Source organism: Oryza sativa, chromosome 4, assembly GCF_034140825.1.
Source record: "Oryza sativa Japonica Group chromosome 4, ASM3414082v1".
NCBI classification, from domain to species: Eukaryota; Viridiplantae; Streptophyta; class Magnoliopsida; order Poales; family Poaceae; genus Oryza; species Oryza sativa.
In genome coordinates, this window is record NC_089038.1 from 16,559,287 (window position 1) to 16,574,511 (window position 15,225).

The following is a 15,225-nucleotide window of genomic DNA, read 5'->3' on the forward strand; positions in this document are numbered from 1 at the left end:
CACGCTTGCTTGCTCAGGGGGATGTGACACTACAGAAATGACTCTGCTACTCTTGAGAACCCTACTGGAAGCGGAGACTTTTGAGGGCCCTTCGGGGGGAAGAGAATCTCTTGCAACTGGCTGCAATCTTTTGTGGACAGACACTCTTCCTGCTGTGCTCTTACTTAAGCCTTGCTTGAAGGTCACCACCGCACTTGAGTTTGAAAAGACATCGGCCGGTGCGGGAGCAGGAGCCTTTAATTGCAGTAGATGAGAGCAGCATTGATTTGTAGCTTGCTTCTTGCAGTGGACAGATCTGAGCAACGACTTGAAGCGGAGCACCGACGACCGGATCCAATACTAGATCTAGGAAGGGCACTGTAGCTTTACCTTTGGGTTGAAGACTCGTAGCACTGTCATGCTGGATTTGATCTGGCAAAAGAGAGTGGGGGTTCGGTTCGAAGGTTTCTAGCGTTGGGGAGTGGAGTTTGGGTGGTGAACGGGACGACGATGGCGTCGACAGCGGGGATCACTGCCGGCGGTGTCGAGGGTGGGTGTCGGGGCTTGGGGGTAAGAGCTAGAACTACTAACAGGTGTTTACCCATCATAGATGAGCCTTTCTCATCACTAACTAATTTCTCATCGCAGATGTGGGCAATGGCCTCTCATAGATTATGGGTGTGGATCGGGTGTTGAATCTCATAGCCTACGTGTTTAATTAGGGCCACTAGATCTGACCACACCTAAGCGTTGAGCTACTCCCCCTCCCAAACCATTGAGTGGAGGCGGGTGAGATTGCCATGCCATGGAGGCGAATACAGCGGACCACCATAGGGGAGTAGGGTGTGTGTAGAACGGGAATGAAAATCAGGATGATGAGAGCAGCAGGATGTCTGAGAGGTTGATGGCCACCAAACGGATTCTTGTATTCGAAAAGCTTTGGTTTTATGGAAAATTGAAGAAAAATGATGTGTATTAGTATTACAGAGAATTTCAAATAACCATATGTAAATATACAAGGAAAGATGGTTTCATTAATAACCCATGCTGTAGGATGCCTGCTTATACACAGTAAGTAGAACCATTTCTACATTTTTATTACTAGGCGGTTTTCTATGTACAGAATTGTAGTGCGCTATGATGTATATTTTTTTATAGTGATCTATGACGTAAATGGAAATCTTATAGTCCTCATAATAATTTTGTTAGAGAATATTTGATAGAACATTATCGTATATTTGCTTAAAATTAACATGTATAAATGTAGGTGGTGAACTTGAAACCTACGAACTGTAGCTAATCCAGGAAAGTTCAGAGATTACAAAAATGAAGAACAGAGTTTTGGAAACTGGAAAAACAGAGAGATTGTGGGGCATTTTTCTTCCTCTATTTCTCTGAAAATCAAAAGTGCGTACAAAGCAAATACTAACTATTTAAACACCGCCAAGTCAAGATCTCGTGCCATCCCACGATCCCCATTTCTCGGCTACACTCACGCGACACCGCGCAAACTCATGCACACATGTGCTAAACTGATGCAATCAACACGGTGCCAACTGACGAGATCTCCGTGCCTTTTGCATCTCTAACAAAGTCCATCTGAAGTGCTTCTGCTCCCGCTATGCACACCACACCAACGAGAGCTTGGGGCTACCTCAGGATTATTCAAACTAGCCAACAATAACCCCCAATTATAATTTTGAGGATGTTACAACTATATTTGGACTGGCAGCACCACTTAAGCTAGTTAACTGATATAGTATATCGTCTATATAGGAACAGGATTGACGAAGAGAGACTCAATAGTGTCCTGAAGAAGGGTGGGAAATGTATATGCATCCTTCCTTTCATCGTAAAACGAAGCCATGGAAGCAGTCAGGTTTACAACTTGCTCCACGACAGGAAACAGTTTATGATCCTCGAAATGAGCCTGGTTCAATGTTCTCCATTCATCTTCTACAAGTGAATCAATCTTGTCAATTGCAACCTCCATCGTCACCTTGTGCTCATTCATGTAACACTCCACGGAGCTCGCAACATCCCCTTTGTTCTTTCCGCGCTACGTCCGTTCATGTACAAGAAATATTGATTAGACAGCAATCTTCCTCTAACTTAAAATACATATCCAGAAGATTGTTTCATCAGATATTCAAATCTAACATATCATTATTAAAATGGTAGACAATTAATCCAATTAAGTCATTTGTACCTTCATTGCGGCAATGTCATTCATGAAACGCCCAATTTTTGCCGATGCTACTATAGCGGTGGTTCTACTGGCTACCCACTCAAATGTTTCCATGGTTACATAACCCATGCCTACCGTCCCACTCACACATAGTAGTGGAATGACCGAGGACATAGCTGTCAAAGTAATCTGGTCACCGAAGCTTGGTTCAGCTTCCTGGAGATAGTAGGTGGACAGTTTCTGGAACTGCACACAACTAAGGAAATTAGTAAAAACAGAACTAACCATACTGAATTTAATTGCAATTAGAGAGATCAAGGAGCATTTTTCAGATTATGAAAAGAATTAGCTAGGTACATGTATAGTATACCTCCTTTCTAGTGTAAGTGACCCTGTACTTGTCGTTGTCTGTCACTTGATCCTGAAGCACCTTGAAGTTCCTCAACAGTTCTCTATAGAACTTCTTCAGATACTCTGGTAGAAGTGTGACAGCGCTTTCATCCCATCTGAAAGACAAGCCAAATTGTTTGCACCAAGGTTTAATATGTACATATACAAATTACACACTCATATGAAATTCTCAGTTAGAGGAAAAGAAAATGGTGTAGCTATCCATCTCACCGGTGGCCGGGAAAGAGTATGGTAAGAAAAAATTAACCAAATATGTAGCAAAATTTCTTCGTTGATTATATACATATAATTTACATTCAGATACCACTCTTTGTGCGCCTTCATAATAAATTATTGCCATCATCCAGCGATGTTACTAAGAGCAAGTTTATAATAGTATAGCTAACTATTGGCTATTAGCTCATACTAAAGCTAAAATGTATAATAGACTAACTAGAAGGTTGACTCTATTTTATCTCGCATCTCTATCTCTCTCACTATGGATTTAATGTAAATGTCTTGAAGCAAGTGTATAGCTAGCTCTTGCATGAAAGCCAAAACTCCTCACTTTCCTTTCTCTCTCATGTGCACATAAACTTGTAGTTGGCTTATTGCCCACTATTATCATTGGTCTAAATTGTATAATTGTTTTATTCCTGTTCCAGTAATTATCACTACTGGTAGTAATGATGTTTACTACTTCGTGTGATATGGTTATACAATGCAGTACTATTGGATCCAAACAGAACTACTCATAAATACGTATACATGATGACTCCAACTGAACAAGTTAAGAATTGTACAAAGAAATATCAATATCCCGTGCAAGAATAAAAGATATTACTAATCTAGCACCTATATGTAATACTTAGATAATCTAGTAAAATCACTATATTAGTTGGATAAAATAAGAAACATCAAGGCATTAGTCAGTAGGGGACGGTTGACATAGAGCAAACTCTTTATTTTATTGGTTGGGCCAAATTGAGGGTGGTTTTCAATTTTTGATTTGACATATTCATAGTGATCAATAATAAATGATAATTTTGGATGTGTGGCATCACAATATATAAAGTACACAACAATTCAACTAATATATATCGTTTAGACGGTCTGGTTAAAATTGTTGCATTTAATCTACATGTCAGCCATGACTCAAAGCGTTATCTTTTTAGTTGCATTGGCATCAACAATAGGATGATAACTATATGTTGCTAATTTAATAATATTAACCTGATGAAATTAATTATACCATATTTCTATATATTATTTTATTATATAATTGTGAAAAATGACTATATATGATCAACAATGTGTACAATTCTGCATAACAATGGCATGTTATGTTCGTTCTTAATTCTAAACTACGTAAGTTTCGGAAAAGCAAATCCCACCTTTGTATTGCTGAGTTTAACTGTCGGCATTCTTGAATGGTAGCATGGGAATCAAATGTGTCGTCCATCAAGGTAACTAGCAAGATCATTTTTGCGACAAACGTTCGGGTGAAAGATAAATCTTTCTCATAAAATACCAAGCACGACCACAAGTAGCCCTCCACTGCACGGTCCCTAGCATAATTTAACCCGACATACGTGTATAGATCTCTCCACCACCTGAAAAGTTATTATTTCAAATTTGTTTAGGGTATAATTAATTATATGCGCCTACTGTTGAGGGCATCAATATTAATTACTCTCTTGGTCCCAATCTATAATAACTTCTAGCTATGTTTTAGATACATATAGCTCAAAGTTTATATATTTTGGGACAGAGTTAGTATTAATTAGTTGCTTTCACTACCATAAGAGAAAGAATCATACTCAGAGATAGATTTGAGCTCCATCAGGTGCACGTTCTGTACAATGTTAAAATCTAGCTTTGCAAGCTCCAGAAGAATTTCACTATACCCTTCCTCTTGTTCATATTCTGAAATAAACAGTGACGTCTCTAATCTCTTGCATGTCCTTGGCAGTGCTATGTTCAGGGCGCGGTTGACTTGATTAGCTAACACCGGATTCAAGTCACAATCCCTAGTCATTGATTTGAGACGATGTCTTGCGATAGAGATAGCTTCTTCGAGTTCTGGCTCACCATGTACTAGGAGGTGAGCAGCATTGTACAAGCTTAGCAAACCCCTTGTGTCATGATCAGCAATTACACTGCTTAACCTTGCATCATCACCGTCGAATTTGAATTTTCCAAATACATCTGCAACGCAGCAGAAATAATATTTATTTTTAACTCATTTAGTACTGTATATTTTTATTTTGGCAACCTCATAAGGTAACAGGACATTTCTTAATTAGCTAGTAGCGTCTTTGTGTTGTGCTCATTGTTTTGGACACAAATAAGAAAAATATAGCCAACCCTAAAAAAGAGTAAATATAATTTAATTGTATAGAGCGATGCAAATGAATAAAAATATACCATGGAAAATATAGAGAAATATGCCAATCACATTAAATATCCATGATAATTAAAACATGCTTTATAATTGATGTTCCAATATCTTCTTTATCCCCCACGCGTGCACCAGGTCCCCTGACCTCCGCCAAATGCAGGAGGCTGCACACCAAAAGGTCAACTCCATCCACGCCCCAACACCAACAGGTCTCTTCATCCGAGTCCATGCCCATGTCCATGTCCTACGAGTTGGTAGGGGGTAACAACAGCAGCGTCGACATTGAGGCGAATCTGAGAGGTGGTGGGAAAGGGGGTGCGAGCTGTACAAGGGACGGTGGGTGTACGACGCTAGGGCACTGTTGGAGCGTCTGCGGAACAAGCGGATGATGTTCGACGGTGACTTGGAGGCGACCGGCGTGCGCGGCACCGGCAAGGAGGGCGACGAGGAGGCTAGAGAGGGAGTGCTCGCAGCCGGGGGCATTTTCATACTTTTAACATTCTTTCTCTCTCTGTTTCCACCGAAAATAATAAAATAATGTCTCCGGTGTCTAGTGGCTAATTACCATTCTTTTACGATGTCCTACAGCTAATTCATGTTTTTATGGTGTCCCACGGCTAATTACACGTTTTTTAGGTGTCCTGTAGCAAATTTTGCCTTTATAATATGAAAACAGGGGTAGTAGCAAATATATCGTGTGGCCAAAAACTTTGTGTGGCTAACTACTCTGCATCTATTCAATCCGAATGTTTAATTTGCTAGCGTTTTCATTTTGATTTATTATCCTTAGAACAAGGACAACCTAAAATGACCAAGTAATCCATATATATGGGAGCCCACATCAGGTGGTATTTGGTTGTGATAGACACCACAATGTTTATTGACATGATAGGAAATAAAGTAGATCCCATGGAGTAAAAGAGTTATGTATCTTGTTCTTAAAAAGTTAGCAGTGAACAACTAGTTGAATTTTATATTCACTTGTAAACAATGAACTCAAAAGATAGTATCTTATTCACTTATGGTCAATCATTATCTTATTATCTTATCTTTAATCTTTAGCATAAATACCACTTCTAGTCTTTATTTATAAGGTAGGTACCTGGAGAAACCCATAGGCCATGCTCCCTAAGCAAGCGAAACCAAAGAGCAACTTCATGGAGGCTAGAGCTTGTAAATTCACTTGTACGAATGTCTCTTAATGTGTTGTCTATCTCTTGTTTGAAGAGGTGCTCAATTCCAAGATGTTGGATTGCATCCACTAAGTTCATCGTCCCCACAATGTCTTCACAAGTCCCAAGTTGCGTGCGGACTTTCTCCTTGAGCTCGTCAGCTCTCTTCCTCATCCATTCTTCCGATCTCTGGTTGGTTGGATTCACGAGTTTGATTTATTATAGTTATCAAAAAGAGATTATTAACCACGCAAGCTTTGTGAAATAACATTACAATATTCATGAAACAGTTCTAGCAATAATTAATTTGTCAAAAGTAGTACATGCAGAAATTATGAAAAAAAAGGAAAGATAATCTTACATGAACTAATACCATGTGCAAGAAAAACATCAGAAATATATATGTACACATTAATTCTGCTTGAATATAAGCGCTTATTCAAATCTGAACATGTTGATTGTTAATTTTTGTGATCATCTCATCACGTAGGAAGTCCATCAAATATTTAGGCTACGCAAATAATAAAACTATGATATACGTACCCTACCTACATTATAAAAGATATAGAATTGCTGAAACTTTTTTTTGCGGGGAAAAATTGCTGAAACTAGTAATTGAATTTTCTTTAATCATGCATCATAATGTTAATTACTACGGTAAAAAACAAAAATAACTCCATAATTAATTTAAATATTACTTCCTCCGTTTCATATTATAAGACTTTTTAGCATTGCTCACATTAATATATATGTTAATGAATCTAGACATATATTTGTGCCTAGATTAATTAACATCTATATGAATATAGCCAATGCTAAAAAGTCTTATAACCTGAAATGGAGGTAGGATAAGTATAAGCGAAATAATGAGGCTCCTACGAAGTAAAAATATAGAGTATATAGATATGCCTGCAGTGGCTTCAGCTCATAGTCAATAAAAAAGGTGCTCCACAGTGAAGGTTCGAAGTTGGATGCCACTGTCTCAGACGCCATATATGCTTGTATACCCAGACTAGCAGTGAATGTGGGTGTGTTGTTGGTTTTTGCTTAGGTGCTGTGTGTATGGAGCATTTGGGACGGCTTTATATAGAGCTTAGCAGGACCACACTACAATTGAATCCCAAGACAATTGAGGGGAGGAACGGATAGGAAAGGAGACACAGAGCCCCACATCATCCTAGTTTGCTTGATCAGTAGTGGAATTGCCGAGGAAGCTTATCTCTATTAGTGAAATTAGTTAGAACTCAGAACACCACTTGATTGATCCACGTAATCTAAAAAACAAGAACCATCCGATAGAGGAAAGGATCGAGAAAAACGTCAGATATGATCTGTAAAAGCAATAAATTAAAAACGAAGGAAAAAAGAATAATTTGCACCTTAAATGAAGATTCATGGGTTCAGAATCAGCTTCACATCATTCAACGTAGATATATTAGTCTTGAGTATATATAGTATATATCTGTGATGTATTAATTAATATGACTATCAGCTATATACCCGTCGAAAGGTGTAATTATGATTTATTGTCATTACAAATTTAAGTTTATTATTACTATGAATAACCTATAGACGTATTAAACAGAGAGGAGCGGTTATAGTTGTGCGAACACGCAACTTAATACTCCCTCCATTCCATAATATAAGGCACAACCACGTTTTTAGATGTTCCATAACATAAGGTATACACGCATGCATACAATTAACTATGACATCTTCTCCATTAAATTATTAATTCTTTAAATCCTTCACTCTCACATTCTCTAATTCTATTGGATGCATGCATTGTATTTATTCGGATGATCCAAACTACAAGATAATAATAATTATGTCTTGGTCTTTGGTTAAGGGTGGTTGTGCCTTATATTTTGGAATGGAGGGAGTACACACTAGTGTTTTTGGAAGTTGCATAATAATTTCCATCCATAAATATATGCCTCCCGGTTGTTATCTTTCGCTTGATTATTGGGAAATCAAATATGTGTTTGTTGGGATGGGAAATTAATACTCCATAAATGTTTATATTTGTGGATAATATTTTAAGAGTATATTGTATCCCATATATATCAAGTGGGTACAATTTAGTTATAAAAAACTTGAGAAATGAGCTAGCATGCTACTGTAACTATTTGGTAGATGGGTGACCTTAAAGTTCTGCTTACAAGAACAACAACTTGAAAGGTTGATGTGATTTTTGCTCAATAACTTTGGAATTTAGAAGTGAGTGTGCCTTACAATAAACTTGATTATTTCGAGCAATTTTCCTATGCACATTCCGTTTCTAAGTACTTTGTTAATATACTTGTATGGTTTTGTATAGTCATACCTATTTTTTTCTGATTATAGTAATTAAAAGTTATTTTACTATATAGGCAATTTTTACTTTGGTTGAGTTTTAAAAAGGTTTCGAAAGAAAAATCTGAAATCATGGTGCAAATTAAATGAGCAATGTTGCAATAGGTTAAATGAAACATTTCAACGTAATGTCAATATGATTGTTGTTGATGGTCCTTATAGACCAATTTCGACCGTCAATATATCCAGAATAAAAGGGAACTTGCAATGATTGCAATGCATATTTTATTAGAAATAATCTTTTTCCACTTGTACTTGGAATTTTATTTAAATACATGAGATCTTCACCTAAATGGTGGAGAATCGACGGAAAATAAGTGCACAATCAATTGAAGTCGGTCGAGTGGTAGAATTATGGATGGATGGGCTCACAAACCCATTAAAATAACTGCAAATGGGCCCAATCACCATACCACTGGGCAGAGGATCCATCAAGCGACGCACCAAAGAAGATGTGGGCCGATTGGGCCAGGCTAGGGTTCGGCCGAAGCCCCAGCTACGCCGTTGATGCTCCTAATCACTCCCCAATGACGGTTGCGGGGCATTTCCAACATTTCCAACCGCCACAAACTGTCATTGGCAGCCTATTTAAGGACCTCACCTCCTTCGTTCCGAAGTGCACCAAGAAGGAATCATTCCAAGAACCTCTCTACTTTGACAGTACACTCACACTATTCTTGAATACACCCTCCGTCCCATTTTAACCGTAACCATGAGTTTCCGTGTCCACTTTAATCGTTTGTCTTATTAAAAATTTTTTTATGATTACTATTTTTGTTGTTATTAGAAGATAAAACATGAATAGTACTTTTTATGTGACTTATGTTTTAAATTTTTTTTAAAAAAAACTAAAATAAGACGGACGATTAAAAGTTGGACATAAAAACTCATGGCTGCGCTTAAAATGTGATGGAGGAAGTAGATGCCATTTTAGGGGGAAATTTTGCTATAGGACACTGCTATTGTGTGGTTTTAGCCCTAGGACATAGAAAAACTAACTTTTGGGGAAAAACACTCTATAATCGTGGTATTTTGCTAGTAGACACCACACCGACTAAAATAATAATTTCCAGTTGAAGAGGAGAGAGAAATCGCGTGAAATGTCAAAAATGCCCTTGGACCCACATGTCAGCTCTCCTATCTTGTATATGTGGGGTCCACATGGCAGGAAAGGTAGATGAAGAGAAAGAAGAAAACGAAAAAAATGAAAAAGGGGAAGGAGGAGCGAACGTCAACATTTGCAGCGCCATCGCCGCTCGCCGCAAGCCGACCACGCCCGCGACCACACGCCGGCCCCGGCCGGCCGCCTCGCCACCGATCTGGTCGACTGCAGCGCTGCCAATCTAGCCGCGGGACAGCGTCGCCACACCGTGCCAAGCTGCTGCTCCACCCGGCCTTCGCGAGGGTCCATGTCGCACCACCCAAGGCTGCGTCGTACGGGCCATCCTCCTCTGCCGGGTCGCGCCACCGTTAGCATTGGCCGCATTGCCCGCGTCACGTCTTGTCCGCCGTGGCCACCCGACCTCGCCGCTCGGCCGCTGGCCGCCGCCGCTCGTCCAAGTCACTGCCATGTGGACCCCATATATACAAGATAGGAGAGCTGACTTGTGGGTCAAGGGTATTTTTGATATTTCACGCAATTACTCTCACCTCTTCAACCAGAAATAATTATTTTAGTCTGCGTGGTGTCTACTGGCAAAATATCACGATTATGGAGTGTTTTCCCCCAAAAGTTAGTTTTTGTGGTGTTCTAAGGTTAAAACCACACAATAGCAGTGTCCTGTAGCAAAATTTCCCTATTTTAGAATATGTGTAGCTAGACATTTAAATGTTTAATAAATACTACTCCTTCCATCTACTTTTGATAGTCATATTTCATCTTGACACACAGACCAAAGATAAGTAATTCTACTTAACATCCATTTAAATATGCTACTAGTCATTCCTCGTAAACAAGCGATTCATTAATATTTACATTTCTCGATGCCAATATAACCAATCTTGTGTGGAAGAATGGAGAGTCATGCAATAAATCCGAGAAAGTCATTAAGATGATAGGTTGTTGAATTGAAATATGCCTATCAAAAATAAAATTTTCAGATTTGGAAATATGACTATCAAAAGTAGATGGAGGGAGTATATAGGAAAATATTAAGCTTTGATACTTTGATATGTAAAATTGATATTTCTGTGTTTGTCTCGATTCTAAAAATCGGCAATAAGAAAGAGAGGTGGCATACAAAAACTAAAAGTGGATAATTAAGTAAAGGGAAGATTTAGACATGTTTAAGCCTTATCGACAAGAACTAATATCCTACTCTTGTTTAGGGACTGTGTATCCTGTTTGAGGATTGCATTCACCGGGTGTGTATTAATCCTGACAATTAAGTATGTTATGAATATGCTCCCTGCACACCTTATATAGTTTTAGGGCAGGATTACCAAGAGGAAAACCTAACCTAATGCAACATCAGTTTTCATGCCGTAGGAAACAAGGCAAGGTAATAATTCCCAAGTCTTAAGCTATTACATAATACATGAATCCAGTTCACCTTCTATCTCTAGTGAGATAAGCATGCCGTGTGGGCATAGGGTACTCGTAATCTCCACAATTTGTTTTGAAGAATAGTTTCATTTATTTATCTTTTTATAGTCTTTTCGAATGTTATTTGAAAAAAATAGTGACGGAAAAGATGTATGTATTGATTAGTGGTTGCAGTACTTCTTTCTTTTTTAGTAAATTTCACAAAACTACAGGTATTTTGCACAAATTATTACAAAACTACAGATTTAAGAGCTTGTTTCACAAAACTACAGACTTAGTGTCTCCGTTTATCACAAAACTATAGGTATTTTGTACAATCTATCACAAAACTATAGATTGAAGAGCTTGTTTTACAAAACTATAGATTTAGTGTATTCATTTATCACATAACTACACATTTAGTGTCTTCATTTATCACAAAATTATAGATTTAGTGTCTCCATTATCACAAAACTACAGGTTTTAACAATGCTAAAACCTGTAGTTTGCTAAAACCTGTAGTTTTGTGATAATGAAGACACTAGACCTGTAGTTTTGTGATAAATAAAAATATTAAATCTGTAGTTTTGTGCAACAAGTTTTAAAATCTGTAGTTTTATGATAGATAGTACAAATTACCTGTAGTTGTTGTGATAAATGGAGACACTAGCTACATCTGTAGTTTCATGAAACAAGTTTTTAAATCTATATTTTTATGATAGATCGTATAAAGTATTTGTAGTTTTATGAACTTTTTTTAAGATTATTGCTTGTAGTACTTCTACTACCTGTATCACGGAAAAGTCTAATACAGAAGATGAATGTATGTTCAGACTCATCTATGGAATTGAATATTTTTTACGTAGGGAAGTATATGGAGTTTAATTGTGATTGAACATAGGGAGCTCTAATCCTGATTGAGCGCGCTACTGGCAGAACAGGACAGTAGGGATAAGGCTGAGGGAGTTCGGCAGATGCGTATTGTTGATCCACACATCAGCAGGCAGCACCGGAATCTCAGCCCGGTCATTCTCCTCCACACAAGAACATACAATTTCGCACTGTACTTGTTTTGGAAGACACGGCGCATATGCTTTATGAGCAACATTTTCAGCTTCATGATATTATTCCCTATCTGGTATCTTGGGGACTTTTGGTTAAAAATTGCTTCCAACATATTCTCTTCCTGCTCTCGCAATCATTTCAGTTTCCAAATTTCTGCCCGGTCATTCTCAAGAGCATACAATTTCTCTCTCATGGACCCGGATTAGCATTGTACTTGTTTTGGAAGACACGGCGCGTGCTATAGGTTTAGAACATCACCAACAGCATCTTGATATTATTCCCTATCTTGTATTTTGTGGATTTTTGGTTAAAAATTGCTTCCAACAGATTCTCTGCCAGCTCTCCCGATCATTCTCCATTTCTCCTCCACACAAAGCACACAATTTCTCTGTGTAATGGACCTGGACCTAGCAGAGATTGAGTAGGTGTGCACCTCTTGTGTCTCTCAAATTCTCCCAATAATTGTAATTAGCTCAGGTATATACAGGCACTCTTCGTAGTTGTGTCTCTCACACTATCCCAATCATCGTCACTGTACGTACTTGTTTTGGAAGACACGGCGTGCTGTAGGTTTATCATGCACCTGCCAGGTTCCGTAGAGTAGTAGCCAACGGCAATTTCCTTGCTTATCACGAAGCTCCTGTACTTTTTTCGAAAAATTATTATATCCGAGTTCTTTTCAAGTAACAAATTAACTATTTTTTAAACTAGGAAGATAGCCCGCGCACATGCGCGGGCTTTTAATATAATATTGTTTGAATTTTTGTTAAGAATATTTGCATGCGGGTGATTTTTTTTCTGAAATATTCTTTGATTCTATTCTAAACCTGTTTTTGTCAATAATTTATTTGGGATTGTTTTGACAGTGATTATGATTTTCTTCTAATTACCCTTGTAACATATAAATTATAAATTAAACTTGAAACCGTCTTGAATTTATGAGAATATATTGTATCGCAACAATGGAGTTTCTAAACTTTAAATACCATTTCTTTTCTTGTATAGTAATCCCTCTGTTTTTTAATTTATAACACCATGGACTTTTAAGATATCTTTGACTATTCGTGTTATTAAACACAAATTAATGTTATGAGAGAGTGTATTTATGAAGAGTGCCATTTATAGATTGATTTATTCGGTTGGTATTGTTTGTTTGCACATATGTGGATTAATTTAGCTTTGAATATTTGTAAAGTAGTATATTTGATTTCATAATATATACAAAGATTTTTAGAAATTTCTAAGGTTGTTTGGATAGCATGTACATGATATGGATATTTGAACTATTGAGATAAGTGTAAGTGCTTATTATTTTACATGTAAGAACGTATGTAAGAACGTATAGTTGGATCCATGCCACTAAAAATATAATATTTTAGATAAATACCACTACTATTCACAATATTGGCTATGTGCCACTAGAATTTAGGGAAATTGGACCAGTGCCACTCCATCACGTTTTCCTAAAAAAAATCTCTGTTATCCCCAACTGCACGTGGGACGACCTAACGGCCAGTTCCGTCTTCACCTCCCTCCCCTATGTTCTCTCTCCCCACCACCATCGTTGACAACCACCATTGCAGCCGCCATCATCGACCACCCCTGCGGTGGGAGGCCTCGAGAGCCACTACCGTTGCTACTATCGTCTTCAACCCTATCCGTGGTGGGAGGGCTCGGGACCCGCCGCCACCATCCTTGATGCCAACCGCGGCAGGAGGCTCGGGAATCGCAATCCTCAACCCAATCTGTGCGGGAGGGCTCGGAAGCTATGGCCGCCGCCATCATCGTTGTTGTCATCATAGCAGTAGCGGGGATGGAGGTAGAGATGGGGGAAGAAAGAAGAGGGAAGATGAGGGAAGATGGACCTCATATGTGGGTCCCAAATCTAGAGGTCTGACGGAAAACGTGATGGAATGGCACGGTTCTTGTTTCTTCAAATTTTAATGGCACATAGCTAATATCGTAAACAGTAGTGGCATTTGTCTAAAATGATATATTTGTAGTGGCATGATCCATTTAACCCTAATAAATATATAGGTTTAAACTATTGATTTAATTGTAAAGCTAGACTACAACCATTCAAATTAAATATAGCCAAGGAAAAATAGGGCCAAGTGCCCTAGCTAGATTACTAAATATTTTCTATCATCAATCAGACCATCAACTGATCAACCTGCTTAGGGCCTCTAAATATAGGCTTAGGCTTATTAGTTTCAATTTTTAAGTTAGATTTTTAGCTTATACGCTAGTGGATTTAGAGTTATAAGTTTAACGGTGGAGTCATACATATGTCTTACATCAGCCAAAATTTTCTTTTCCAACCTATTTTTTTGATTTAATAGTATAAAGAGTGGCTTATGGCTTTAAAAGAGAAAAAAAATTGCTTGCTCGTTTAAGAGTGGCTTATTTTTCTCTTCTAATTCAAAGATCTTTTATGGATTTTTGGTGTTCATATGTATGCATATAGATCATCCACAACTGTGTGGCTAACTAGCTAGCGTAAAAATCTATGCATGATTGCTTGGACAGAGTTGGGCACGTACGGGAGGCAGGCATGCAGCAGTATGTACGGACTCATACATACAGGGATGAATACGTACGGGAGGTGGGGTTTAAGGGATCTTTTTTAAGATTGATCCGATGGTTGATAATAATGGGCCCACCGATTTAAATAAAAATTAATGGTTAGATTTTTTAATTGTCACGTGACAGCTTGAGAGCGTTTTGAGGAGTGCCATGTGGCGTCCTGAGAGCGTTTCTAGAAAGTTTAATGGACTTTTAGTATATAATAGAAGATAGATAGATTTACCAAGTGGCCGGAAGCATTTCTGGTCAGGAAATTCGACAAAAATTCAGCACTAAAATTCATCGAAGGGATAACCACGTTTTGGGATTCCAAATAACCGCATCATAACTGATAACGGCACTCCGTTCACAAGCGATTTGTTCAGGGACTATTGTGAGGATGCCAGAATCAAACTGTGCTTTGCCTCCCAGCCCATCCCGAAAGCAATGGGCAGGTCGAGAGGAAGAACACAGAGATCTCGAGGGGACTCAAGACGAAATCAAACAACAAACTCAAAAAGCACGGTGAGCTCCCAGCAGTATTATGGGCGAATCAAACCACCCCGAGTAGAGCGACGAGAGAAAC

At 38.3% G+C, this 15,225-nt stretch overlaps 1 protein-coding gene across 1 annotated transcript; it reads right to left on the reverse strand.

The window, feature by feature from the left end:
- Window positions 1-1,250: 1,250 nt before the first annotated feature.
- Window positions 1,251-7,208, reverse strand: LOC107280712 (tau-cadinol synthase-like). The gene is made up of 7 exons (XM_015779828.3): window positions 7,040-7,208; window positions 6,061-6,319; window positions 4,378-4,765; window positions 3,952-4,170; window positions 2,538-2,673; window positions 2,189-2,413; window positions 1,251-2,038 (listed from the first exon to the last, which is right to left on the reverse strand). The coding sequence occupies exons 1-7, from the start codon at window positions 7,121-7,123 to the stop codon at window positions 1,748-1,750; spliced, it is 1,602 nt and encodes a 533-aa protein (XP_015635314.2). The 5' UTR covers window positions 7,124-7,208; the 3' UTR covers window positions 1,251-1,747.
- Between the last annotated feature and the right edge of the window lie 8,017 nt (window positions 7,209-15,225).

Bases quoted from the DNA above. Each gene is read 5' to 3' on its own strand.
- LOC107280712 (XM_015779828.3), bottom strand. From the start codon at position 7,123: ATGGCGTCTGAGACAGTGGCATCCAACTTCGAACCTTCACTGTGGAGC. The intron at 4,171-4,377 runs GTATGATTCTTT...ATAACTTTTCAG, and splicing joins GAGCTCAAATCTATCTCTGA to GTGGTGGAGAGATCTATACA. The intron at 2,414-2,537 runs GTATACTATACA...AGTTGTGTGCAG, and splicing joins TCACTTACACTAGAAAGGAG to TTCCAGAAACTGTCCACCTA.